Here is a 27,978-nt window from a genome sequence, read left to right as displayed (position 1 = left end):
AGCCGCCCAGGGCTCTGGCCATGGCAGCTCAAATCTCTGGAATGCACCAACCCCAGCACTCGCCGGCTTTTCTACTGCGCTTCGCAACCTTCTTCGACGGCTCGTTGAACAGGTCTGCATGGGATTTAAGTTGAAAGAAAAGATAAACGGGGTAAACGATGAGAAGGAGGACGAATGTTCCTGGAGTATGAACATCAGCACTCCGGCTTCAAAAACTGAGGCTTGGTCATGTCGCATGAGAACATGCCTCGCGACACAGAAGATGTCGTCACAGAATCTTCGTCTGAAGGTATCGTCACAGAAGATGTCGTCTTTGCGTGTCCATTATTCGACCGCCAATACAGTGCAGTAGGAACCATTACACTGGCCATAGCCAACGCCAACAGACGATTGCTTGTCTGCGCAACGACGAAGTTTGCGAGAAATGCTGCTCAACGCGATTCATACCGCCAAAAGAAGAAACACATGCCCATTACACCAGCAGCAAATTTAACAGCATGCTCCCAATCAACGAGGTCTGTACGATGACGACTTCGTGCTTGACCAGCTCACAAGGATGGCGACTATCAATTCGACCGCATTACCGAACGATGCATTCAGCAACCCCACCAATCGTCTCTCACCGGTTCGCGTAGCAATTTCCTCGGTCGCATAACTCAGCATTGCAGCAAGCGGGGATGATTGCAACAAAGTTAGTCACGAAGATCACGATCGGATTCGCTTTTTGTCGCGTGTAGCGCGATACCCACAGGTGCCGACAAGGAGAACATTAATCCAAGAATTGAACAGTGTCGCGCGGATTTGACCTCCAAAAGAGAATTTGGGGCCATCAAGGTCCTTCCCACCGCCAACCCCCGATGACTGAAACACTTCGCCGGCAGATCCCAAAATTCCATCGAAATCTCCTTGTTGGCGGCATTGGGTCTCCAGCGTCCTGAGTCATCCACCCTCTGCTGCGCTATGGAGACGTCCGTCTCGCAGTTGATGGATCTTTTGAGAGAATTTCTTCCTGCCTTCAAGCTGCCGGTCCCCTCGGCTGGAAATGTGCATGCAGGGCGGGTCTCGGAAAGTCACCATCCGAAAGCAGGCTTGCTGAGTAGGCTCATCTGGGAGGCGGAGGTCGCCCATGCTCCGTGAGCGCGGGAATTGCTTCTCCTAGTTCGACGGAGATGATGGGGCCTCGTACGTATCTCTTGATGGGATTATAAGTGGAACGTGTGCCATCCTGGTCGTACCATGCCAGTTGTGTACACTGGCGAAGATAGCGGTCTATGGATATTTGTCAGTTTGGAGGACGAACAATGTGGGCCCAATATTCGAAATAAGGGTAGCATCCAGCGAGTGGAAAGACAAACAAACTAGCGATGGGACGTACGCATTTTGATAGACCTAGGAGGGAGTTAGCCTTCTAGATTGAACAAGAAAATGAGCTTCCGGATACCTGGAGATGGCTATCGGAATCTAATGTGATCACAATTGAGTATCAAAGAGTGAAGGTAGGTAGATTTATAGAACATCCTTGAAGCCAAGGAAGCTGATAAGTGAGGCAGAGCCTCCTCGCGGATGCAGCCTTGACATGCCAATAGTTGTGAGGGTTTCAAAGCCGTCCAGCCACACTACCGCTGCAAGGCAGATGTGAGTGGGGGGAGGGGCTGAGTCGAAACTGCAGATGCGCAGCCCGAATGGCGTAGGTCAGGCAGATAGGTGGCGGTCGTCAGCCAGGCCATAGTCCAAGGCAGACAGTGGGGGTCAGGGAGTGGGAACCTGTCCGGTTTCTTAGTCCAGTTCAGCAGTCCTGATCTAACCGAAAACCGTGCAGAAAAGGAAGCCGGTGCAAGCGGGGAGGGGTCTCAGCCAAGGGGGAGGGTAGCCGGGCGTAGTAGTGCTTTCATTTCAGAGAATGGTGCCTCTTTCATGCCCTTGAGGACAGCCCTTCAACTCAGATCACTCCCTGCTCAGATTTCAGTCTTACATTTGCCGTGTTCATCAACAAAGAGTCGGTAGGCACAAGCACTATCACTCTTCACCAGCAACCTGAATCATATGTATTGTGATCAGATGGCCTAACAGCTGGGAATATTTCCGTTGTTCGTTGCCTATCTTGATTTCCCCAAACAGTTCCAGTTTCGGTTATGTGGTCTTAAACCATCGAGTGGAAATGCAAACAACACGCCGACATCGGGTCCATTCTGACAGCTTATACTCTTTGTGTAAGTTATCGGCCTCGTCCTATGGCCTTTGGGCACACAGCCCCAAAAATAGATGGTCTGGAGACTAAGATAGTGGCGCAAGCAAAGCCCCCTCTTTCTTCAGGCCAGGTAGGGGCACGCAAACTGCCTAGGAAGAAAAATATAGAGATCACATCTGGATTCACATTCAATCCTTCGTCGTTACTGACTTTCTCATTTCTAAGAGCTACAAATGCCATCAAACTAAAGACCGGCGTGTTTCAGAGATACTGAAACAAAAGGTCTTTGCCTAAAGTTGACAAAGATGTCCACTGAAAATCTACAGCCACCACATGCGCAAGCCCATCCAACCAAGCCATGGTTGACCTAGCAAGAGTCTAACAAGTAAAATGGATTATTGAAGTACAAGTCGTAGGCCGCGAGTGAGTAGCCATCAGCAAAAGTTTACAAGGATGACGATGGGCAGCAGAGCACGTGCAGTGGCACATACACAGGACAGGCAACAAGAACCTGACTGGGTTCGGGACGAGACAGATCGTACCACGAGCAAAGAAACATAGAGCACTGGTTTTACATCGAAAGGATACTGTAGCAGTGGTGAAGTCAGTCTAGGAATCAGGAACCAAGGAGTAAAAGCATAATTGATTCTCCGAAGGCCTTTTTCATATATCAATAATCTAATTCCGACTGGCTCATCCTCTTCACTCTATCTAGCATAATAACCAAAAATACTGGCCGCTCTCTCCTGCCGATAATTTGCCAGGGTTAATGACTGGCATGACATTGTGACTCGCCCTTTCCGAGTTCCAATTTACCAAGCTTGGTCATTTGTTGATCAGATCAGGCTCAATGCTTGATGTACTACAGCAGAGTCGTTTCAAATCGTTTCACACTGAGGCTGAGGTGATTGAGTTTGCAGCCGCTTGGTTCCCCAGTGCGGAGATGGCCCATCGCTTTGTAAAGCCAGATGCTACCGCGATTTCCCTTCGTCGACGGTACGTTCTCAAGAAAGGCCTTGTGTTGAAGGGACTCCGCACAATGGCACCAGCTTGAGTGCTCAACCTTGGAGCTTGCTGTGCTGGAGGATCAAAAAGAAACTCCTCAGGAAATCATTAAGGGTCTTGCGGAACTCGCGAGACTCTTTGAATTGCGGAACATAGTGGACACCAGAAAACTCAAAAATTCGCGCAAACTGACAGTGTTTGGCAAGACTATGAGAGTCCTCCGCTGTAATGACCGTGTCGTAGGATCCAATCGCTAATAATATTGGCGTACGGATCGTAGGTTCATAGAACTTGTCATAAATAGGTCCTAGCCGGAATCCGCTGAGACAAATCGCGAAACGAAGTGCCGAATGCTCTGTCTGTTTTGAGATTTTTCATAAGTGTGCTGCCATACACCATTGAAGACCGACAAGGGAAGGTAAACATACAACCCATGGCTGATCGTTGAACATGCTTCTCTTCTCAAGATGCGATGCAATAATAGCGGCCATTGCAGCTCCGGATGAGAACCCAACAATGCCTACAAATGGACCTTTTTGGTGTAAAGTCGCAAGGATATGCTGAGTGGACAGCTCGATGTTTGTAATCTCACCGTCACTCGGATCCCCATACCCCCATACCCACTTCTCGTGACCATCAGGTTGATCAGGGCGCGCAGGCAATATTCCCGACAGATATTTGAATTCGAATACGACTTCATTCTCTTGCGCAAAGGAATGGAATGCCGCTTCAATATACCTAGCCTTGGGCTTAAATATTTGTTCCGATTGGTCATGCCCTAGTCCATGGTCAGTCACTACTCAGTCCCTTGGACCGCCTCGAACCAAGTAATCCTCTCACTGACCATGCAACATCAGGATTTTCATCACTTGATCAGGCATACTGATGAAGAAACTGGAAGGCGATATATTCAAAACTGGGTAATGAGGGAACTCCGGTGGCCGAGATTATAAGGCGTTCTCCAGTCACCTACGATGATCAAAGTGATTCTGGTTTGCCTTTAAATATATTTATGTGGCTGCTCGGCTACTAGGTGCCCACTGGAGGGACTAGACAGAATTATTTAATGAATATTCAGAGTGATTCCCCGAGCAGACAATAAAGTGGGTCAGTGAGAATTGCAACGCTGCGCTCTGGGTCTTCTGGATCATATCGATTGTGATTACTTTATGAGATGCAAAGGGTGATCGAAGTCTGGTTCGGGATTTAACTACGACAAATTGTCAAGTTTAGGTAACTATACTTTCTGTAAGATGTCACGGACTCAATCAGCAATTACTCTACACAGAAAGATACGGCTGTACTATAAAGAGATACGTTGGTATCGTCTACAAGAAGTTCCACTCTCTGCTTTGAAGCTCGAATGCAGCCGGCTGTGTGGAACAGTCTGTGTGGGTATAGGCTCATCAAAGTTTATGCGTCGAAGTCTTCCTCAGAATGTATGTATTATTCTCGTTTTATTTATCATAGAATGAGAATCCTCTTTGCTCCAACTTTTGCATAGCTGATGCATACCGTGTTGAAGGCTAGAGATCGCAACTTGGGGCAAAAATTGGGACTCTCATTCAGCGGATGCCTCATCGCTTGCCCAGGTAGGAATAAGATTATTTCTCTTGAGGAAAAAGCCCCGTTCTTTCGAAACAACGCGTGGGTTTACCCTAGCATGTTAAAAAATCCCGGCAAGTAGCCCTTGACGTAGAGATGAGATAAATTCATTCTTCCAAAACATTGTTAATTCACTGCCACACATTCCTTTATGAACAAGCTGACGAAGTTGTGGTGGCTGAAACTGTAGAACGGACTATACTTGTCCCCTGGTTTAGAGCAGAAGGTGAGTGCCTGGGTGGCTGACTTGAAGTGGAGACTGGAATCGGGGACGGAAGGACGCCTTCGAAGCTGAGCAACGTCTCGTCAAGTATTTCAAATTCGATATGGGTATAACCATCATGACAAGCTTCATTGCCTGTGATCTGATCATGAGCCCATTTACTAAGGTCAACACCTGAAGTGCCGTTGGGGTTCCATGTGTCTCCCGAAGTAGAGCCGACACTGCACCGTTCACAACCATCTGCGATAAAAAGGCCGAGATCGAACCTTCTACCGTTTTTGTAGATTATGACCCTTTTACCGCAGTAACGGGATGGGTTGGCCCGCAGCTGAGTAACGTTCATCGCGACGATATGATTAGTTGCCAGATCGTTCAGGGTTAGTAACGGATTGCTACAGGTGACCCCGCCTTTGTTTTGGTTCTCGAAAGAGGTATCACAAGCCCTTACATTCTCAACGTCATAATAGTACGTAGCGAAACCGGGTCGTTTTGCTAGGATAATATCAGATCCAGCAGAAGCCTCCGTTACCACTAGAATGCCTACGATGGCAATAAGAAAAATCCACATCACAATAAGATATCAGTTGTTACCTCGGTCGTCTTAGATGGTAGATTATGAGTTAATGACAAGCACCAAGACCTGGAGTACTGATAATTGCAAGATTTCACAATATATGCAAGGGCTCAATTTGAATGTGAAGTTGGCAGACCCAATTATGTCCAGTGAACGAATTTTGTCAGGCTTGTGCCGCCCGTTATTAGCTTTGATATCTGAAAATAGGTATACTCTTTTAAACCCCAATGACAGGACGAAAGCGGTTGACCAAGACCCTAAGTTCCGAAGAAATGACGCGTCCAGATTCGGCTCTGCTTCCATTGACGCTTAAGACTCTTTCAGCTACCGAATTCTTATGAATGACAGAACACTACCACAACTCTTTGTTTTCTCAGGAAAAGCCAGCCGAGGGCTCTGTATCTCCCCTCCAATTGGATAAAATTCTGTTCAAATACACGACGACTACGGTACCAAGTTATACTGTAGGGATGAAAACAATCAGTTTCCAAGTCTCGGAAATGACCGCTCGTCCCGCTATATTGTTCTTGTTCCTTCTGGTTCCAAACCAACAATCTGTGTTGCCGTCTTTTACTAGGCTTGAAAGCTGATATCATGCATTCGTTGGGCAAGCGTTGATTCTATCTCATCGCAATGTAATGCCGAACAATGCTTTCCAACAAAAGAAATTAGAAGAACAAAAAAAAGTATCACGGAGACTCGTCTACATAGGTGATCAAACTGTCTTCATGTTGTTTCTAAGCTGAGTAACGTGTGATGTGCCGGATCGCCTTACAGATACCTGCAACACATATGGAGATAGATTCATCAAATGGAATTATTATCATATGGAAATATGTGTGTATTATCCCTCTGCCTCTCCAGTTGAATGCTATGAATTCCCAAGTCAATAATACATCGGGTTGATCAAGAGGTGGCTGCGCAAATAGCCATCAACCGGAATAGAGGATAAACTGCGGAACAAGAATCATTTTTAGCTCCAGGGGTTACAGTGTCAATAATGTCTAATCTTAGAAGGCTAACAACTTCAGGCAGTTGTATTGACCGAAGTACTGACATTGATATTCACTTTGCTTCGTGAAAGTCTTGTCTCTGAGGTTTGATTCTGAATACTTCAGGCGATCTGGCTCGTGCATCTGTTACGACAGGTGTTACCACAGATTGTCACAGCTTTGTCACGATCACTACCGTAATGTAATTAGGTGTTGCAGAAATACTTTACTTCTGGAGTCCAAATTTGGCTTTCCTGTCTTTACTTAGTGACACTTTTGAATTCGTTATCTCACGTTACGGCACGGCCTCCGCTGATGATCCTTCCCAATGTACAGTACTAACGTGCGTCCCACCGCAACCGTGTCCCCTCGTACCCGCTCGGGATTGAGGTACTTTTGGAAAACAATGCCAGAGAAATTGAGCAACTGATGGCAGATCATTCAGCTTGATTTAAAATAAAGATTTAATATCTCCATTATAGACTGTTCAATTTTCACCCAAAATTACGTTGATCTTTTGGCGTATTTCATCGCAAATAAACTTCTGTTGCTAACAAGGTTTCTGTGGCAAACTGTGCTCAGCTTCCATGGTACCCAAGCAGCTGTTGTTTACGAAATTAAGGTTATTAATTCTGAGTAAACAGATACCTCCGATCAATAATTACTAGAATTATATACTCTATACATTGTCCACATCTGAAATAATTTTACTCTTTGTTCGCACAAGAAATTTTTAAGGTACATGGTCTGCTTATTAAGGACGGTTTATGTACAGCCATTACATCCAAAGCGTACTGAGCATGTACTGTAAGAATTCTAATTTTAGAGATTTCCTGCCCACGTGCTTGGGCTACTTTGTTGCAGTCATGAGGTAAAGAAAGGGGACTGGGGTAAACCCCAGCTGTCGGCGAAATCCGCAGTCTACGTTACTGAGTTTGAAGATTACATTCACGGGTAACGTGGCCTGGGGAACCCCTTTAGGTTGGTTGGGTGAAATTGCGATGAGGTAGATTGGTCATGTGATATGACAGGTGCAACTGCGTGTTGCTGCGACTATTATAAATACGTAGGATTTCCCAGGGTGGGTTCCTTTGGTTCAAATTCTGAAGACAAGTTATGGGTTCGTCCAGAAGCCATAGTCTACATCACGCCAGTGGGCGTGATGAGACTACGATTGATCACAATGCGGCGTATGAACGCATTGTTGGGAGAGTTCGGGACGATCCTTTGTTAACGGAAATGGCTCCTTCGGAGGCGGATTATGAAAAATTGGCGTCTTATATGACGTCGATGAGTTTTTTAGGATTCATTCCTGAGCATCGTGAACGATGCAGCAAAAGGGTGAAGAGTTTACTCGGTTGTATCGAATTGTTTCGGTTGCGTTTGCGCAGGCGCGAAGTAAGTTTGTTGATTATCTGTTGGATGATTATTCTAATGGTCTACAGTATGCCGATGGCGGCGAGTGAGAAGTGTAGCGGAGTCGGAGAGGACTGAGTCTGAGAAGAAGTTTTACAGGCAACTTGTGTCTAAGTTTGGATGTGAGGCCGATGTTTTGGAAGGTATTTCCAAAGGTCTTGATTTACTAGAGACGCACGGTTACACGTGGTAGGGCATTTTATGGAGATTTTGTATGTAATGGGTTGGTAAAACAGGGAAAGGGGGAGCTCGCTCTGGAGGCAACACGACTGACCCCGACAAGCACGTGGCCAGAATATCTCTAAAATTAGAATTCCTTACATTACACACCCAGTACGCTTTGTATGTAATGGGTTATACAAAACAATCCTTAATAAGCAAAGCAGGTACCCCAAGAACCCCAGGTGTTGATCAATCAATAAAATTTTTCATATGCGGACAATGTAAAGTGTATGTAGATAGTGATCGGAGGAATCAGATTACCAAGATTTATATGTTCATTTTCGTGAACAGCGGTAGGTTGGGGACCATGGAAGCTTAGCACAATTTGCCACGTAAACCTTGTTAGCGAAGGGAACGAAATTTGCAGTGAAATAATCCAACAGATCAACGTAATTTTGAATGAAACTTGAACCGATGTTTATTGAAGGTTATGGAATCTTATTTACAACTGAGCTTAAATGTCTCACAGAAGCTGGTCGACTATGCCGGCGTTGTGTAGCGAAGTACCTCAATCTTGAGCGGGTTCGAGGGGACACGGCTGCGGGGGGATGCACGTTACGTCTCCAAAGCGTGGTGTCGCGAGTTTGTCTTCGACTCGCACCAACTACCTGGCATCTGGCGTGGCCAATGCGCTTAACAGGGCTTTACGGACTTGACAGTTCGTGTAGTCGGTGGGAAGGTATCGGCTGCAAGCGTGTCGGTATTGCATCCCAGTTGGTGCCACCGGGAGGTGTGGAGGCTTAATGAGGAACTGATGGAGAATCATCCACCGCAAAACCGCACTCTTCAATGCCGAGCTACAGGGGGTCAAACACGAGCAGAAGCAGAATCTCCACAAGAAATCAAACCCTTTAGAGCACACCAGCGCCGTCAACGGATCGTGGGTGGTGGTCGCACCCAACCTGGCCAACCCAAACCCATTGCACAGCCACTATTGCGCCGATGACACGAAAATTATAGCCTGTGCAGACACAGATAATAATTGAATAATAATAATAGAAATTACTCTAGTTACGAGCCTCGGATGCGAGTGAGCTGGACCAAAGGGTTGGAGGCTGCAGCCTTAGCCCAAGACTTCCCATTCTTTATTTTCCCGCTCTTCAGGTTACTTGGCTTCGCCAGAGTTTGTTGGTCGTGCCTCGACATTCTGCAGGACATTGAACAATATATCTTTCCTTCTCTTCCTGCTGCCACAAGAATACTCCGACCGATTTGCTCATACCGCACATCGGAAATGGGCTTGGTCTATATCTTGACCTTTTTGGTCATTCTTATCGTTTCCTATACTCTACATGAATCAACATATCATTTCGAACGTGTGGTTGCGAGGGCTATCTTGCCAGATTGTTTCGGAGCTCGATGGTCGCCACGTCCACATCTTTGGGATCTCGACATGAACAAAGAGCGGCAACCAATCCTCCTCACTTTAAAATCCCCCTTTTCATCATTCAAAGTCTACTATCTACCTCCATTAGTGGCATCCGACCGTCACCAAGTGATTGTGGGATTCCCAGGAAACAAGAACAATGTCGGAGCATTAATGGAAAGTTTCTGGTCTTACCATGGAGATGAAGTTCACATGATACTGGTCAACACTCCCGGTTATGGGAGTTTCGATGAAGACCGCTCAGAGCCAATGACCGACAAGCACCACCGTCTCTTAGAGCCATGGCTGAGGGCCATTGTTCAAACTTTGCAACGAGAATTGTTGAGTCCATCTGAGATTCAATGGGCCGAATTTGACCCTCGTGCAGTCATAAAAGAAAACGGTCAGATCCAAATCAAGTCACTCAGAATAGGAGATCTTCCAAAGTCCTTCAATGATTTCGACATTGCGCCGGTAGGCAGATCTTTCGGCGTTTTTGCGGCCTCTATAACGCGCCCACGGGGAGGACTGATTGGCTATACGCCTTTCCAAGGAATTGCAAAGCTGGACTTGGCTGGATGGTGGGGGATCCTTTGGCGCTGGGCTAGACATCGCAATCCGTTTCCAAATTGCGGCAAGCGCGTCATTCTTGATGACCCATCGATCAAACTCACCGATGAGCAACGTCGTTTTATTGAAGATTATGACGGGGAAGTGTTCACGGGATTGATGTCAGAGCTGGTCCCAGACCCTACCAAAGGTGAAGCTTCCCTACTGATCGTTGCGACCAAAGAGAATGTCGTTGGTTCGGTCGAGATGTCTATTCGCAAGGCTCCGGGTGTTACGGTAATCGAACGCAAAGGAAATCACCGCCTTCGAGCAGATAAGGATTACCGGGAATCAGTGAAAAAGTATCTCACCGAGAGCTGGAAAGCTCACCAGGAACGATGGACGAGGCGCATGCCGCCGGTGGAGGTTTGCGGCGATGATCAGTCTCAATGGTCTCCTTTCATCATCCCCTCTTGTCAGCCCCCCTCGTCTTGATCGTCACGAGCTTTGTCTTTGTTTTTTTATTATTTTTCCTTCGTTTATCGTTTGTCGGGAATCTTTGTACTCTATTCATTTCGATAGTAGCTCAACTGCAACTGCTTAGGTGGTTAGGCTCCACGGTGCTCATTCAGTCCACAATAATCCTTTAATCAGACCGCTAATGCATTTTACAGTGTCATTCCTGCCGCGTTCTAGAGCTAGAAGAATAGAACAACCTATTTTCAAAATCTTAAACATCTATTGAAAGTGTACGGTACCGGCTGTTGAATAATGATCTGGATCTCGACCGCGCTATCTGGAAAGGGTCTGATATTGATATCAGCGTCCGATGACAGGGTGGACGGATGGACGGATAACCCATTTACCCACACACCTCGCGGAAGCGTTAGTTCGATCGACTGCCTCAGCATGCGCAATCGATGAAGACGGATTTTCGATTCATCTTCACCGCCAAGATCATTGTAAAGCCTGACATCACTAACGACAAAAGTGGCATCTGAAATCATCTGGGGCTCCTGCTGCAACCATTACTCAACTTTTATTACCGCAGCGATTCTCCGTGGTCTTCGACGACTCGGTTGTAAAGATCTCTGGTACTTTGCAAGGAATCCTCTGGAGTTTTGGCCATTTCCGCTACCTGTGTGATCATTTGCTATCAAGGATCTTTGTACACTCCCTGCGATGCTGGAGCGAGAAATGATTCCTTTCCAGCAGTGTTATTCTATCCTGGTTGACGGATGTTTGCGCCGCCACCCCTGAACAACTCGATGTATTATGAACCCAACCTCTGTGAACCGATTAAATATTCATGATCTAAGAGGCACTCTACTTACCGATAGTCAAGTTCAAATCGGAATCGCAGTCTACGAAATGCGTATTCATAGCCTAAGGGCCTGAGATAGTTGCGGGGTGGCGGCCGCAGAGGTAGTCTGTAATCTCACTCTATTTAACGCAACATCCAGTTCGATAGCTTCATCACGATATAAATTGATAATAATTGGACGCTTTTCTGAGAGGCATACAGAAATCCTTATTGGGTATTATGCAAGCTGTTAAATGCCATTGGGTGCGGACTGTCCCCACAATCCTACTTCAAAACTATAAAGAGAGATGATTTCTACAAGTCGTGCTATCGGGACCATCTCTTTAAACCTTTTATTGCTTGCGACCTGTCCCTTCTCTGCTGCTCTTCAGCCTGTTCCGAATTTTGACTTCCTAGCCTCTCAGAATTCATATTTTCTCTACCTGTCCCCAGACACTAGTTTTCTGCACATCCTCATCAATTTACGAAGTTCACTCTCATAAAGCCGGACCCACGACCAGAATCTGTGAGTTCTCACCAATACGAGTGGTACCACTAATTTCCTCCTTGTATGACTGACACGAGTAAGCATCATGGTTCCAGAAACGACACCTGATGCCACGCACCGTGTTGTGGAGGCCGAGAGAATTACCGATAGGCTTCAGCGGCTTTACAAATGGTTCTTTTTTCTCGCAGCTCTTCTGGGTGTTCTGGCCGTAAATGCCTTGACATTTCCTGAGTTTCATCCGGCCCAAAACGCGCCGGCTCAACTATCCCACGGGCTTCTGTGTAGCGCGCTTGTGACAAGCATCATATCAGTGGTTATCCTGTTGATGCTGCTTTTTGAATTTGATGAGACGGCATCTCCTCCACGAAGCGGACTCCATGTTGCAAGTGTATGGACCCCGGTGGTCCTCTTGGACATGGCTTGCGTCGAGCTTTTGGTTGGTATAGCTTCCTGGTACTGTAGTAGTAGCCCGCGGTGGGCTGGAGAGATGCTTGCAGGATATTTGGTTGTGTTGCTTTGCGTCTGTATTGCTCTTTCTCTGTCAATTGCGTGCAATTGGTCCGTGATGAACAAAACTTATGTCCGTAAAGGAGACTGAGAGGCATCTACTAAGAGATCCTTGAACTCGACGCTTGTGGAATGCAGACCGTCGCAGGAAATTATCATTCACAAAAGGATGTATAGGAATGTGAATATGACTCAAATCAGGAAACATGCGTGCAAAATACATTCGCCCTTATACCGTTCTTTGCTAATTCCACCTTCGAAATATTTGCCTATCTGTTTTCGATAAGTTGTATTTAGAGACGTAAACTTAGCTCTCTTATTTTCATCCTTTTACCAGATATGCCAGCTGGACACCTTTCTCATGGGCGGTTTGAACGACTACGGGGCAGTAAACAAGCCACTTCATGAACAGCTGGCGTTGTTCCAAGGTCTAGAACATCAGCAAAAGAGGCTCCATTGATTCGTGCAATGTAGAATGGCCGTAATGATATAGTCAAACTACTCCTCGGAGCAAGTGAAGTCAAATTAGACTCTTTACATTGACTTGATGGAAAGAAGCCGTTATGTCTACCAGCGCATAGAACGCATGATGAGGTAGTGAAGTGGCTGACCGTGACTGATGGCATTAATATGTCCGCCAGGAATCTTCAGGGACAGACACCGCTGTCTCTAGCTACTGGGAATGATCAAGAGGACATGGTAGGGCATGGGCTCACATTAGATCTTCCATGAAATCAAATGGATTTCACAGCTTTTCGAACACTACTACGGATTTGGAATGGGGTTCGTCATACAAAAAGCCAGGTCCCTACATCTGTATTCTAAGTCTACCGATGGGGATAAAAAAGGTATAGGGGTGAGGTGGGCAGTGCCACCATACACATTTCTTGAATCAGGCAGCATCCAGGGTCATTCTTGGCTTATCAATTAGCTTAAAACTTCATATAAATGAGGATATTGATAGGGAGAAATCATTCAGCCAATAAATAAACTCCGTGACTATGGCTTCCGAAGTGGATTCGAGAAGGGGAGCGAATTTCACAGTAACTATTTACAGTAAAATCCATCAAACATTCCTGCGCTTAGAAGATCAGGTACCACAAACTTCGCGGTCGAAGTTCCTACGACGAAAGGCGCCTCTATTTCGTTAGATTACCGAAAGCTTTACGACACTCTTGGCTACTAGGCATAAATGTTGTACCAGTAGATATTGGCCAATCTACAAATCCGAGTGCTGACGAACGGAAGGCGTTTATCGCAGCAAACATTATCGGTCTCCTCGAAAGTACACCGGATATAAAGCTTGCTATACTGTTTGGAGAATTTCACCTAACAGGATTGCCCTTCAAGTTTCCTTCTCGTCGTTAAATTTATAATCGACTATACTAACGTATACATTCCGGCATCATGAGCGGAATACCGAGTAGTTGGACACCTATGACACATCGTAGGTGCAATACAGTACCACTTAACATCTCAACAACCAAAACACATCATAACGAGATATTAAGATATATAATCAAGATCGTATTCCCCATCTACTGGCGAATGGCATGACAATGCAATGCTTTCTGGCACGTTAGTGAATCCTGACTATGAACTGGCTCTAAGCAATATCAGCAAAAAAGCTGGTCTGGTTGACTCGCTTCGCAATATCGATAGTAGCGTCTGCGTAGTTCACGTGCTCTGCGGTCTCTGTGCGTCTAGCGATGTCAATCGAGGTCGTGGCGTCCTCAGCACGAAGAACCAGCCGCACCGCCAAAACAGCTAAGCCGAAGCTGAAATGAGAGCGCGTAGCAGCATTGTAGTCTTCAGCACGTTGACCACAGGAACCCCTATTTGATCAGAAATGTGTCACTTATAGCGCATCACTCCAAGTCTGTCCAAAGCAAGACAACTTGTCACCTTTGAACGATATAACTCTCTCTGTTTCAGCAGTCAGCACAACCCGAAAATTGTGTCCCAGTGGGATAAATTGGCGATATAGAGACCATACATACCCATATCGGTTGATGTCAGCTGATTATTAGGTTTGCAAGTTGCTTGAAGCATTGGCGGCCGGGGGGCGGCTTCGCCCATGTCGCACGAGCCCTTAATCCCGTCACGATTGGATAGGAACCCACCACTATGTAGGATCGGTTAGAACACTAGGCAGCCAGTGATAGATTCGTTCATTGCATACTTCACGCGCGGGGTCAACTGTCCATTATCATTTGCGAAGCAGTGAGTCAGATGAATGTAGGCTTGCTGCTGTTTACTACCATCGCAATAGCAGGACATTCCCCCATCATTACTAACCGTACACAGGTTCCAATCAAGCTGGCAGTCGGACTGGGTTATGGTGGGGCCAGCCCGGGAGAACAATACGTTTATAGCGAGCAAAGTGATAAAGATCAAGCACATCTTTAATGTTACCGTACCGTTGCAGCAAACAGCTAATCGACTGACAATGGGTAAGTTTAGGGTGATGGGGTGTGGAGGCAAGAGATGCTTATATAGGTTGCACTGTATGCTTGTTTCGTGCCAATTCTGTCCCCCCGGAGGCCCTCTTTGTTCCGTACAGTAACTAGGTTAAACAGTAACTTACGCATGGACGGCTGTGGCGGACACAGAAGTTCAACCCTGGGAAAGGAAACTCTGAGGAAAACACGGGCAGGAAGGGCCAGGCTACCCGAGCCGTGATTGACCAAAAGAGCCAAATTTGGACACCAGAATGGAAGTATTTCCGGACCGCCAGATTACAATTCGGGTATTGATTGTGACGTTCCTGTGACAATCTATCGTAACACCTGCCGTCACAGATACACGAGCCCGGTCGCATGAGCCAAACTTCAGAGCCAAAACTTTCACGAAGTACAGTAGGTAGATATCAATATCTGTATGTAGTTCAATAGTGACTGCCTGGAATTATACGGATAGTAAAAATTAGACATCCAGGACCCCTGTGACGCTGGAGCGAGAAAAGATTCTTGTTCCGCAGTGTATCTTCTATTCCGGTTGACGGCTGTTCGCGAAGCCATCTCTCTATCAACTCGATGTATTATTGACCTCGCAATAGATAGCATTCAATTGAAGAGGCAGAGAATAATCCACACATGTTTTTATACGATAATAGTTCTATTTGATGAACTTATCCCCAATTGTGTTACAGGTACCTGTGAGGCGTTTCGGCACTCCGCCTGATTTCGGCACCTCATTTACACGTTACCTGTAGGAATTTGGCAATTTCGTTGGTCACTGAAGTTGCAGACTAAGTAGAGAATCGAGTACTGTATGATTTAATTCTTTTTTCATTTTCGTATACCCACAATTGTCTGATGACCGAGACATAGGCGCAAAAAATAAATAAGACAACTGTGCGCGCGTTTCCTTTCATATTCTTCCCCAGTTACCCTTCAAACTTTCTTTGCCCCTACCGAAAATGACACGAGATCTCAACCACCTTCAATACTTCTTCGGCCAGGTCGTTGGCGATCCTTTACACCGGACTCAGTGCCTGTGGGCCAAATGTGACAAGATCGTCTCTAAAGCGTCTCGGACGAATGCCGCCATTGTGCTGATGATTCAACGGCGAAACCCGGCTGATTCACTGGAGCACGTTGTTCGTTCGGCGACACGAAGTATGCTCTGCAGGAGTTGTAGGCAAAACTGGAAACGACGCACAGCTTGCACCCGGGACTATCTAGCTTTGTTGTCCGCACGAACTTATCGCGGAGAGCGGACGAAGTCGCAAATACCACCTCAATGCATACACATGTGCTCCTTGCCATGTCAAGATCACGATCCAAGATCCAACTCATGTATATGATCACTGTCACTACAAGATTTACCATGAGGCTCGCTGGCATGCGTACGGCGATATAAAGAAAGCTTGGCGTGGAAAATGGTGGATCGTTCCACATGACAAGCTGCTCTGCGATGCCAGGCTAATCTCGACTGACATTTGTGACGATCATCATACCAGCAACGGACAGAATATTAGGAATGTGGAAGACAAGTTGACTCTTTGCTTCTGCATGAAATATCTCCTCGATGCAAAAGCCTCTGTAAAGAAACATCTATTCGTTTCGAGGGACACCACTATCCTGAATCAGAAAAACCCATGAAGTGGGGAACTTGGAATTGTCCGTCACAGGAACGATTAGGAAAGGAACAATGACGCTGGTACAACGGTACAACGCAGTAAAAGTTGAGCCTGTCTCAGAATGAGGACTAAAGAAACAGGTCAAACACGGAAAGAGCAATGTGTAGATAAGATGATATCCCATCATGAAATACCCAATCACTTTCCAATTATGGATCACTTTCCAATTATGGATCACTTTCCAATTATGGATCATGTCGTTTGATCAACAGAAACCAGCGGGGCACGGAGCGTGTTCCAAACTCCAGAGTATTGATACCAAACCGTGTTCCCCCAGCCCGCTCAAGATTGAGGTACTTTGGAAGACAACAGCGGCAAAGTTAATCAAGTGGGCGGCTACTAAAATAAGCTCGATTTCAAATAAGATTCCGTTATCTCACGGATACATTGTTTCACTGCCACCCCAGATTACGTTGATCTGTTGGCATATTTCATCCGTCTCTAACTTTGTGTGGCAATTTCTGCTACGCTACCCAACCAGGCGTTGTCTGCGAATTTAGCTTATAATTCTGGGTAATGAGATCCCTTTGATCAATACCTACATGAGAATATATATTACATTGTTCACTCTAAATCCTTGTCATTCGTTCGAAATTCTCAAGTTCATTGTCTGCTGATAAAGGATGGGTTTGTACAGCCCGTTACATACAAAGCGCACTGAACATGCACTGTATGAATTTGTAGCTAGTGGTGTACATAGTGGTATGAATTTCGAATGTCAGAGGATGTGCTTGAGACCTAAGGGTATCTCAATCCACTCGGGACCTCACGGTACAACCAAAAAGGGTAGGTTTATATCAGAAAGTGGCAAGGAATGAATTGCATCAATGAAGAGGATCCATCCCTGGCGCTCCTACATCACCAATGGGGCAATCGCGAAGTTGCGCAGCACCTATGACTGCATCAAGGTATTCACCGGACTGGAAGACGAACTCAGCATGACAAGGGATTCGGGAATACAATCACCTTGAAACCAAACACAGTAGGAATATTGTGTCTGCAGACAGGCCGACCGGCTGTATGGGTTCACTCGCCTGGTAGCTTTATTGAAGGTAGTGGGATGTTGCTGCCGCGGCTTTGAGCTGTTTAGGCAGGCTATTAGGCTGGAAAAATATGATTGTTCTTTCAGCAGAAATGAAGAGAACCGAATTATGTCAACTTAATCGAATGAGCGTGACTGGACACAAAGAATGTTTTTACGTTAGTTAAAGTGGCCAGGAGGAATCTGCGGTTCGCGGGATACTCTCCTGGCCAGCCTTCCTAGAAATCCACATCTGCGATTCCGCGTTGGGACGTAGGATGGGCACGGCTAACCTGAAACGTTCTGCTATTAGGACGTGTCCACATGGCCGCTGTACATGGATGCCGCCGGCCATATATTCGCCCATTCCTATTATCTTACATCTCCAAGACCATTGCCTGAGAATCATTACTCGGTCCTCCGAGCAAAGGCGGAATACAGGGAATGATAGAAGCCCTTGAGAACCGTGACCTTTAATTTAAGCTATATTTGACCCCACTGACCCGGCTCATAGCGGGCAATTGGACTGTCGTACGGCACATGCCTAAGCCCCAGTATTTCGGGGTCGACTACTCATATCTCTGATGGCAGGTCCATCTGCCGCAGACCTTGGTCTGTGGTGACCAGTCCTCTGGGGAGCTCCTTTGGTAAGTGAGATTTATTCGTTCATAGTCTGGACGACCGCACCTGCGGTTGTTGACCACTGTCAGTGTCCCGCAACGGGCTCATCGGGACGGGGCTGGTTGTTCTCGTGAATCGTGCCGATATCACTTCGCCAAGCCGGACGGTCGGCAAGGATGACACGGTCAACGCTCACTACGTTCGGTTGGAGGCCTTTGTTGGGGCACCACTATCTTCACATCTGGGTCTATGAAATGATTGCAGAGAGGTATATCGGGCTGGATGGCTGGTCATATGCAAAATGGAAATCCGAGAGGGAGCCTGCCTCGTGTCGTATCGACCTAGACAAATGATGCAGCAAAAGGGAAGTTGGAATTACTGACGGCAACGTCTACTTTACATCAGCATCGTGGGTTTGGAGCCATCAATTCACGTAGACTTCAAGCAGAACGTCTTTTCGTTCCAACCAAATCTGCGCCTCAGATGCCTGCCAATGTTCCGAGCGGCGCGAAATTCATATTTCGAGTGTGGGTGAGGACGGTGTACCTGAATCCTCTGCCGAGTTTTATCATGAATAAATCCCACCGAGGAGCCAGAGGTGGATTCGGACCAGAAGCCAGCTTCCGTCATTGCAGACTTGAAATCTCTCCAGGGGAGCTGCCCCGAGAGCCCACCTTCCCATCTGTGAGGAAGTAGCATTCGAAACACCTGTAGAGATTCATGCGTCACGCTAATCTTTGGGGTTGGAGTGCCGTCTTCCGGTGGCGGTATGGGGAATTCTGACGAAGGCGCTTGCGCAGGCCCCCGTGTTTTGGCCTTCTCGGGTTGCGTATTACCTGTTTGGCTTTTGCTAGGTCTCTGTTGTGTACGATGTGCGAGCTCGAAATCAATCACATCCTGTGAAACCTGAGGAACTTGAGGAGCCCTGGGTTCTCGACGACTCATGGGCTCCACCCAGTTGGGAGTACGATATGGTACCCAAGTTGCATCAAAGGGCAGTTCCATCTGTTTCAGGTGGTCCAAGATCTCACGATCCGCCTCCCCCAAAATTTATCGAGGTTGGCTTCTGCACGTTGCATTGCATTCGTCCGCTTGCGTGAGGGTTTCTGGTTCACCGGATAGGCAAATCGCTCTTCCACGGGCGCGCCTGACGTAGCCAAATCCGACTGGTTCCACGCCTTGTCTGGCAACAGCCATCTCGCCTTAGCTTTCTCCCAGTCTTGACGGAAAGACGCTTCTTTTCGCTCGAGTGCGCTTCTAATGTTTCTGGCCCACGGCTGGAAAGCAAAGATCTCGCGCACGCACTCTGCCAGTGCAGATAAGTCCGAAATGGTCCTCATCACCAGTGGTGACAGGAGGCTGACGGTCGCCTGATCTTTCAAAAGAACGGTATCGAATAGATCCATGAGTGTGGGGAGACCAACGTCTTTCCTAATGTCTTTATTCATGAGCATCGCGACGGTTCTGATGATTCCGACTTTGGTTGTGTCTTCGCAAGCTTGCTGAGTAGGGAGGAACTGAAGCTTTCCGTCTGGGGTTATCGTCTTTCCGAACGAATCTCGCATCATAGGTGATGGTGGCAAGACTTCCACAAAGGTTGCGAAGGGCATTTCAAACATCAGCTCCAGCAACCACACCATGTTGGCAAGTGCATCCCCCAAGGGCTGGGAGAGGGCTTCGTGAGGCTCCAAACCTACCCCATGGTCGGCCATCAACCGAGATAGGGCCTGTAGCTGCACCTTCACCGCGGTCCACATTCCCAGGGCAGCATAAGCTTCACGTATCACCACGCGTATGGTGTGATTCCATGATTCCTTTACTTGGACTGGTCGGGCGGAGGGTGACCAGGCCACGTGCTCCATCGCGTGATCCTTTCTCTCACGGAGCATGTCGGCAAAATACCTGGGATCCTCCCGCAGTGCGCGCATGTGGTCCTCCGCTGCATCCAGCTGTGCGTCAACGAAATGGAGTAGAGAGTGCGCATCGAAGTGCACGGGCGACCGATAAAACGAGTGCCTCCTGACGCCCAACAATGCGTTCGCGTTCCGCTGTTCGGGGGACGACTTCGGTACACTTTCCTCGGGCATGTCCTTGCATAACGAGGTTGCAACGTCAGCCAGAAAACGGTACAGGCGCTGTTGCCTCTCTAGAACAAGAAGCCCATCGCCAGCATTCATCCGGATTTGCCTCGTCTTTGCGCAATCCACGTCACGCTTCAGCAGCTCTCCGTACCGATTGCCAGCGTCATTCCAAAACACGACGTCGTAGGTTTCAGCCAAGTGATTTTCCTGCTGAATATTCGAGGTCATGACGCCAAATTCCACTGCCTCGCGGTCGGCGAAGAGGAAATTATAAGGTGGGTCATGGCAACGGGCGCTCAGGAAATCCAAAAGTGTGTTCTCATCCTTCAATGCCCGCAAGCTAATATCAGGCCACATGAATACCGCAGGGTTGTCGGAACTACCATCATAGCCGGTTCGGTTGTACTCCCAGAGATCAGGTCGTTGCAAAATAGGCATCTTTTGCCATGCTTCTTCAAGCCGGTTCTGGCGTTTTTTAGTATTGTACTTCTTCCAACGGAACTCGATGGTCGAATAGTTCTCCATCAACAATTGCAGCCGAGCATAACTCTTTGTAATACTCTCTGACGACTGTAAGATCTTCTCACCGATCTCATCGCTGGTAATTGTCGACATTTTCCTCTTTTTGGGGGGCAGGGGATGACGTTGCTGATGGCAGTGGACAGTCAGGGGTCAGGGAACAGTCACGTCCGATTCGTCTGTCACGCGTGGATTTACTACCAAGTGAACAGTGAAAAGGGGAACACTCGTTGGCAGCACACCCGCAGATATGCGTGTTGATTCAGCAGCAATGACAATAATTAACTCAGACCGCCACTGGTTATAGAGAGAGAGAGAAACCACCTAAGGGGGGGGGAAGGGGAAACTGGTTATTCAATACCATCAATACCGTATTTTACAAGCGGGGTGTATTACCCGAATACTCTTTCCGACAACGGGCGGGATATATGACTAAAATTGCGTATGCGGGTGCTTGGATGTAACTATTCGAGAATTGAATACATTGCAAAAGATCATAAGCGGAAGTCTTGCCGTAAGAGACGAATTCAAAAGTGCCACTGAGTAAAGCAAGGGAAAGCCGGAGGGAAGCTGCGAGAAAGAGCCAAATTTGGACTCCGGAATAAAAGTATTTCCGTAACACCAGATCACAGTACAATACGGTCATGATTGTGACAACCCTGTGACAATCTGGGGTAACAGCTGTCGTAACAGATGGATAAGTTCGGTCGCATGAAGTACCCAGACCCAACTTCAAAGACACAACTTTCACGAGACATGGAAGGAGACATTAATATCTGCCTGAAATTATACGTAACGTAAAAATCAGATATCCTGGACCCCTGTGACGCCGGAGCGAGAAATGATTTTTGTTCCACAGTGTACCTTAATTCCCCGTTGACGGAAGTTCGCGCAGCCCCCTCTGGATCAACTCGATATATCATTGACCTAACAATAGAGAGCATTCAATTAGAGAGGCAGAGAATAACACACATGTAATTGTATATAATAATAGTTCCTTTTCCTGTTGTTCCTTTTCCTGTTTTTATCTCCAATTGTGTTGCAGGTATCTAGGAGCCTTTTCAGCACACCTACACACCGCCTTATTTCGGCACCTCATATATCCGTTAGCCTTGGCATGGACAGTCTTTTTGATCCGCCTTTCGGCGGAAGGACATGACGAACACTTGATAACGTAACTTAGTTCTCGGTCAACCCAATAACCCCAAAACCCCATATTAAATGCGATTTTTCACAACTTCATATTTCAACCCATAAGGCGCATGGTATAGTCTTAGGACAATTCAGTTATTTTATCAGGCTGGAAATAATTTAGGGTGCGATAACATTGGTATATATACCTATATTGCTCTCTTGGAGCGTATTTTTGGTAATATGGGTAAATAGTACTTTTATGAATATTTCATTTATCCTACGCTGTTTCTAATACTAAGGATTTACATATTAACGTCAATCCCTCTGCAACCCGCCTCCCGCCGCACCCACTCAACCTCAAGATACTTTGGAATCAAACACCTAAACGAGAACAATGCGCGATTTAGTTGCGGCAAAAGCAAGATTATATTGTTTGAGACTACTTAACCCTCGATAAAGTCCAATTTTCACCCAAAATTACGTCCATCTTTGTGTATGTTTCAACGCGAGAATTGCGACCGTGTGCTTTGGGTTATCTCTTAAAATTCGGTCAAATCCAACATGGCTCACAAATTCCAATTCTTCAGGGTTAAATGCTTTACCCCAATAGTAAGTAGATACGTTATAATAGATTCAACGAAAGGATTTCACCTTTTCCTTGCGGTTTGTAGTTAAAAAATCTTGATATACTCTCGCTCCCTGAGACTCTTGGGATACATTTCTTGCTTACTAAGAAGACACGTAAAATTACAATACATACGGTGTTGTAACAGATCTGTCCCGTAAACAACAAAGTCCAAATTTTGACCTGCATATAGTCACATGATTTTGGCTTCGTTGGGTCTGAGAATGATCGACTTGAACTCCTCATTGACGTCATCCGGACTCCGGCGGCCTGCTCCACGCACCAAATATCATCAACCACCATAAACTGGCTAATCGGACAGGATTTAAGCTTATGCGGCATCATCCCTACATATCCACTTTTAATCTCCTCCTCGCCCATACCTGAATTTTCTTACACTGTTGGATTCCTTTACAGGAGCATATTCACCTTTCGTATGCTTATCTCCAGCTCTCTTGTCAAAGTCATCAGCAGCTAGGCGAACTAATTCGCACCTAGTTCGTTAATACCATTCTACAATGAAAACTTTCCCTGAAGCCGATGTTATCTGGTGGAATGCTTCCAACTACTACGTTCACTGTCCATTCTGTGACGATGTTCATCGCCACGGCATAAACTGGGAGGCGGGGAAGTTGAGATACTCCCATTGTGAAATGATGGAGAGTTATTCATGCTGCTTCCCCTTGAACGACCAAGGTGAGGTCGCGTATGAAATCGACAAGAAACGAGGACGTTATAACAACATTTTTGTATCGCATGAGAGCGATAGGGAGGATGACGATGATGTTGATCGTCTGGCGATCCAATTAGCTCAAAAGGCTACGGTTGCAGTACACAGAGAAGAAACTTTTGCGAGTATTCACCAAAACGCAAAGGAGATCATCATTACCAATCCAGGACATGGAATCGGCCCATTTAAACAGAAAAGAATTTCGCAGCCGATTAGTGACTGCGCCCTCGGGGATGTGAAAGCGGTTCAGAATTATTTGGAGACATCTAGTGAAGCCCACTTATTTCTCGAGGGCCGTGATTCCGATGGTCAAACGAACCTTATCAAGGCAGCAGCTCAACAGAGCTTACCGATGGTATCGCTTCTCATTGAGCATGAGGCTGAAGTAAATGCTGCTGCCAATAGTGGAAGGACTGCGTTGATGGAGGCAGCACTCTTTGGTTGGGTCGAGAACGTCAAGGTTCTCCTCGAGAACAATGCAGACAAAAGTATGCGAGATAGCGAAAACCGACAGGCCATTGATTTTGCTCAAGACAAGCACCGAAACAAACGAGAGATATACGATCGTACCGGGGGCAACTCCATGTCTTCATCTAATCGACGACTGGGTTATATCGAGGACCCATTCCTGAGAGACATTGATCGTCAGGAAATTGTACGCCTCCTCGGAGGAGAGAACCGGAAGTCAAAAATTGTTTTTGGGAGACCTCCCACCTTAATCATGTCCGAGTCCTACTCTTTCAAACACTCGCCAATGCAAGACTCGCTTGTATTATATGGGCCAATTGAAGAATATCCGATTAGCCGAAGATCGCAGACGGTGGCGCGCCTGGAACGAGGCGGGAAATTCCCTTCCGTTGGCGCTATGAGCGGATGGTCACATCCCTCTGTCCAGTCTCTCAGGGTCGACGGCAGGCAGTGGACCGATGATGTATTTTACATCTCGGAAGTCGTGGGCCATCTTTTGCCTTGTCACAACTACGATCAGGGTAGAGATGGTCAATGCAATGCTTGTCACGCAGAAAAGCAGTTGATTGCATACTTCATTGATCGTCATGTATTCCTCCCACGCGATGGACAGCCGGACTCAGAACTGGAGACAGAGATTGAGTTAAATGACGATAAGCTTGAGGAGTTCCTTTCAACGACTCAAACGGGACGCCAAGTTACGTCTCTCAGAAAGAGAAAGAAGGACCTAGAGAATGAGCTATTCGATGGGGATGAAAAGCTCGTCGGTAAACATGATCAAATCCGGGCTTTAAAGTTGGAGCTCAAATCTGTTGAAACCACCCTAAACCGGCTAATCGCTACACCCCAAGCCAGGCCGCTTTTATGGTTAGAAAGCCAACTGGAGGTTCTAAATCACCAAAAAGACAGACATGAGGACCTGACCAGAATGGCTAATGCGCCACCCCCGGCTTCATTAACCGAGGCGGTTATATTGATCAGCTCGCCTCCTTGCCAGGACTGCATCATGTTCAAAGACAAAGTCAATAGTTTTTTTGGGTTGTCTTTACAATTATTCGCGGCACTTTGACTTATCCCAGCTTTGAATAGGTACACAAAGACAATTACGGATTCGTGAGGAATGCTGAGGTTTCAGCCGTCTTTAATACCGTACCGCTGAAGGTTTCTTGATATTTATCATGTGACTTGAGAGCTTCTGTCGCTCCGTCCTCACTGAGACGGGCTAGCTTTGTTCATACTTTGAAATGCCAAAATTGCGCTATGATCTCTTGGACTGTAGCACATATATATTGCATAATTAATCACAATCTAAAAGTAACCTAACTGACAAAAGCAGAAAGAAAGGCGGCCTGTCAAAAGCTAATAACCGAGCAGTAATCTTTAAAGCCCCAGGTTTGTATTTCATCCTCAGCCCTTCGTACATCGTCACTGCAAGATCGTTTCGCTCGACGCCCACTGCTGGAAGTTTTCTTGCGCTTTCCACCCTGCGAGGCCTTTTTTGCTTCAAGGTTGCGCTGGGCCTCGATTATATCCTCATAGCTCATGACTTTAGCATTGCCCACCTTGCGTGCTGGCTTCGATGTTCGAGTTCGTTTTTCATTGTTCTGTACCAACAGCCGGTCGTTGTCATTACGAAGAAGTGCACGGTCCGCAAATGCCTTCTCCGCAGCGTGGGCAAGACGGTTGACGAGAAGCTTAGAATCTTCGTCCCACCCACGAGCTTCTTTTTGCATCTTACGACACAGCGATTTTAGACCGTCAGCCGTGATGGGTGTTTGTGGTGTTTGTAGCAGCTCTACACTGTCAGAGTAACGGACCACTGTAGCAACATTCCCCCTGTTGGAGCAACTGGCTCTTGGAGGCGGCTGAATGTCCTTCAGTACCCGGTCAGGATTCCAAGGAAATAATCCAGTTTTAGACCAGCCCGCGTTGATGTTACGAGGCGTTACAGCAGAGCTTCGCGCCCGGCTATAAAGGGATGTGAAATGCTCCAACCGCACAGCATTAGCTCCACCCCGATATAACAGTTCTACTTGTTCCCGATAGGCAGTTTTCAGTGCACTGAACACACCCACATCACACGGCTGAAGCTTATGCGAAGTATGTGAGGGAAGTCGGCAGGGAATGATGTTATTTGCAAGACAAAACTTCAAGACCTCGAGGGACTCATGCGCAGCGAACCCGTCGCTGATCAAAAGGCGCGGCCGCTTACCAGCACGAGCCTTCGTCTGAGGGTCAAAGACATGCTGGATCCAGTACAGGTTGATGGAGCTGTCTGTGTATCCATTCTTTGAGCAGGCAAAATGCCATCCGGGAGTGGGGTAAGTGGTCCAATTACTACGGTGGGTAGAAGCAGGCCAAACAACCAGGGGATTCAGAGACCTACCATCTGCTGATAGGCACTCAACGGCAGTAACCATTTTCCGTTTTACAGCAGCACCACGATATTTACACATCTCCTCCCGCCCTACTAACACCTTGAGAGCACCCAAAACGCTCAGGAGGACGCCTGTCTCGTCCATGTTATAAACATTCTCGGCGAGGATCGCCGGATTGTCCAGCTCCGTCTTGATGACGCGAAACCAATCCTGCACCTTGTCGTAGATGTTGTGATCATGTCTCTTCCAGTCTATTGCTTTTAGTGTCCTCGATGTCAGCTCCGGGTGACGTTTGTAAAATGCTTGTGGCCAGTTCTTCCCTGGTGGGCGAGTGTCTTCATTGGCGACCGGGATTGGCATATGTGATGAGCGTCGGCGGGCGATCTCCCGGGCCAGAGCACGTAAGAATTTGACCGGGAGGGGGTAACCATTCTTCGATAACCGTAGCACGTATTCCAGCAACGACTTTTCTTCCTGCGGAGTAAGGTATTGCTGTTCCACAGCTCGCTCCTTTTTGGAAATCCTACCATGGTCACGATCACGTAGCGTAGAGCTTGGAATACCGCTAGACCTCGATAGGGCAGAGTAATTTTTGGGCTGTTCAGACTGTTCGTTTAGTGCGAGCAGAGTTGTTGCTGGGTCGTTGTGCTCGTTCATCGGATTTAGAGTGTTTCGGCGTGACAGGAAAAAGTGAAATTGGCTCTGGAGGTGGGCAACACGACTGACCCCGAGAAGCACGTGGGCAGAAATCTCTAAAATTAGAATCTTTACATTACATGCTCAGTACGCTTTGTATGTAATGGGCTGTACATAAACCATCCTTAATAAGCAGACCATGTACCCTAGTAAATTCATGTGCGAACAAACAATAAAAATATTTCAGATGTGGACAGTGTGTAGAGGTTATAATTCTAGTAATTATTAATCGGAGGTATCTGTTTACTAAGAATTTCAAGCTTAAATTCTTAAATAACGACTGGTTGGGGACCATGGAAGCTTAGCACAATTTGCCACAGAAATCTGGTTAGCAACGAAAGTTTATTTGGGATGAAATAAGCCAACAAATCAACGTAATTTTGGGTGGAAGCTGAACAGTCTATAATGAAGATATTAAAATCTTATTTCAAGTTGAGCTTAAGGATCCGCCACCAGTTGGTTGACTTTGCCGGCATTGTCTTCCAAAGTACCTCAATCCTGAGCGGGTACGAGGGGACACGGTTGCGGTGGGACGCACGTTACTCAAAATCGAACATAACCTGCTTCTAGTTGTTGATACACCTTGACCTGAAAAATCGCATTTAGTATGGTGTTTTGGGGTTATCAGGTTAACCGGGAGTTACGTTACAGTGCGTGCACATTGAACTCGACACACAGAAAAATCACCGTCTAGGCAATATGGATCGAGAACGGTCTCACCACTTAACAGAACTTCGATCAATCAGTGCACGTTACGCAAATATGCTAAAGCTTGCATTACTAGCACACGGACCATTCTACAACAGCCTCCAAGTGCGGCGAGTAGGTCCGTTAAAAACAGGGCGAGGTCACTCAGAGTGCCGGGGAAATGTGCTCGGACGTTTACGTTATATGTATTTCCGTGGACAACAGTCGCTCAAATCTATATTTCAAAGAGACATCAATGCCGAAGATTCGGCACATCCTCCAGACTCAATGGCTGCTATGCCTGCTTTCTGGCAGGAGAAAAGGATGATAAAGGCGCGATATTTTCCGGGCCTTTGGACGTCTGTGATGGCGTTGCCTCTCATGAGGATCAAATTTTGATCATGATCTTGACCAAC

The 27,978-nt window shown here is 46.8% G+C and overlaps 10 protein-coding genes across 10 annotated transcripts; 6 read left to right on the top strand and 4 right to left on the bottom strand.

The window, feature by feature from the left end:
- Positions 1-228: 228 nt before the first annotated feature.
- On the top strand, positions 229-528 carry N7473_013248 (uncharacterized protein; the record flags this gene model as incomplete). The annotated part of the gene is made up of 1 exon (XM_057159187.1): positions 229-528. The coding sequence occupies one exon, from the start codon at positions 229-231 to the stop codon at positions 526-528; it is 300 nt and encodes a 99-aa protein (XP_057002237.1).
- Positions 529-3,038: 2,510 nt separating this feature from the next.
- N7473_013247 (uncharacterized protein) lies at positions 3,039-3,242 on the top strand (the record flags this gene model as incomplete). The annotated part of the gene is made up of 1 exon (XM_057159186.1): positions 3,039-3,242. The coding sequence occupies one exon, from the start codon at positions 3,039-3,041 to the stop codon at positions 3,240-3,242; it is 204 nt and encodes a 67-aa protein (XP_057002236.1).
- A 4-nt stretch (positions 3,243-3,246) lies between these two features.
- N7473_013246 (uncharacterized protein) lies at positions 3,247-4,074 on the bottom strand (the record flags this gene model as incomplete). The annotated part of the gene is made up of 3 exons (XM_057159185.1): positions 3,247-3,552; positions 3,622-3,971; positions 4,038-4,074. 3 exons carry the CDS (start codon positions 4,072-4,074, stop codon positions 3,247-3,249), a joined length of 693 nt encoding a protein of 230 aa, XP_057002235.1.
- A 3,597-nt stretch (positions 4,075-7,671) lies between these two features.
- Positions 7,672-8,413, top strand: N7473_013245 (uncharacterized protein). Its single transcript, XM_057159184.1, has 2 exons — positions 7,672-7,985; positions 8,033-8,413. The coding sequence occupies exons 1-2, from the start codon at positions 7,916-7,918 to the stop codon at positions 8,194-8,196; spliced, it is 234 nt and encodes a 77-aa protein (XP_057002234.1). The 5' UTR covers positions 7,672-7,915; the 3' UTR covers positions 8,197-8,413.
- A 1,046-nt stretch (positions 8,414-9,459) lies between these two features.
- Positions 9,460-10,635, top strand: N7473_013244 (uncharacterized protein; the record flags this gene model as incomplete). The annotated part of the gene is made up of 1 exon (XM_057159183.1): positions 9,460-10,635. One exon carries the CDS (start codon positions 9,460-9,462, stop codon positions 10,633-10,635), a length of 1,176 nt encoding a protein of 391 aa, XP_057002233.1.
- Positions 10,636-14,064: 3,429 nt separating this feature from the next.
- On the bottom strand, positions 14,065-14,910 carry N7473_013243 (uncharacterized protein; the record flags this gene model as incomplete). Its single annotated transcript, XM_057159182.1, has 4 exons — positions 14,641-14,910; positions 14,455-14,583; positions 14,364-14,384; positions 14,065-14,293 (listed from the first exon to the last, which is right to left on the bottom strand). Exons 1-4 carry the CDS (start codon positions 14,859-14,861, stop codon positions 14,065-14,067), a joined length of 600 nt encoding a protein of 199 aa, XP_057002232.1. The 5' UTR covers positions 14,862-14,910.
- Positions 14,911-15,879: 969 nt separating this feature from the next.
- On the top strand, positions 15,880-16,144 carry N7473_013242 (uncharacterized protein; the record flags this gene model as incomplete). Its single annotated transcript, XM_057159181.1, is given in 2 exon segments — positions 15,880-16,078; positions 16,092-16,144. 2 exon segments carry the CDS (start codon positions 15,880-15,882, stop codon positions 16,142-16,144), a joined length of 252 nt encoding a protein of 83 aa, XP_057002231.1.
- Positions 16,145-19,254: 3,110 nt separating this feature from the next.
- Positions 19,255-20,940, bottom strand: N7473_013241 (uncharacterized protein; the record flags this gene model as incomplete). The annotated part of the gene is made up of 1 exon (XM_057159180.1): positions 19,255-20,940. The coding sequence occupies one exon, from the start codon at positions 20,938-20,940 to the stop codon at positions 19,255-19,257; it is 1,686 nt and encodes a 561-aa protein (XP_057002230.1).
- A 2,181-nt stretch (positions 20,941-23,121) lies between these two features.
- N7473_013240 (ankyrin repeat domain-containing protein) lies at positions 23,122-24,870 on the top strand (the record flags this gene model as incomplete). The annotated part of the gene is made up of 1 exon (XM_057159179.1): positions 23,122-24,870. One exon carries the CDS (start codon positions 23,122-23,124, stop codon positions 24,868-24,870), a length of 1,749 nt encoding a protein of 582 aa, XP_057002229.1.
- A 283-nt stretch (positions 24,871-25,153) lies between these two features.
- On the bottom strand, positions 25,154-26,836 carry N7473_013239 (uncharacterized protein; the record flags this gene model as incomplete). The annotated part of the gene is made up of 1 exon (XM_057159178.1): positions 25,154-26,836. The coding sequence occupies one exon, from the start codon at positions 26,834-26,836 to the stop codon at positions 25,154-25,156; it is 1,683 nt and encodes a 560-aa protein (XP_057002228.1).
- Positions 26,837-27,978: the final 1,142 nt, after the last annotated feature.

The sequence above is a fragment of the Penicillium subrubescens genome, assembly GCF_028828155.1.
Source record: "Penicillium subrubescens strain IBT 31985 chromosome Unknown utg000013l_segment0_segment0, whole genome shotgun sequence".
In the NCBI taxonomy this organism is placed as follows: Eukaryota; Fungi; Ascomycota; class Eurotiomycetes; order Eurotiales; family Aspergillaceae; genus Penicillium; species Penicillium subrubescens.
The sequence above is the reverse complement of the archived record's forward strand: the minus strand, read 5'-3'. Positions and strand labels throughout refer to the sequence as shown.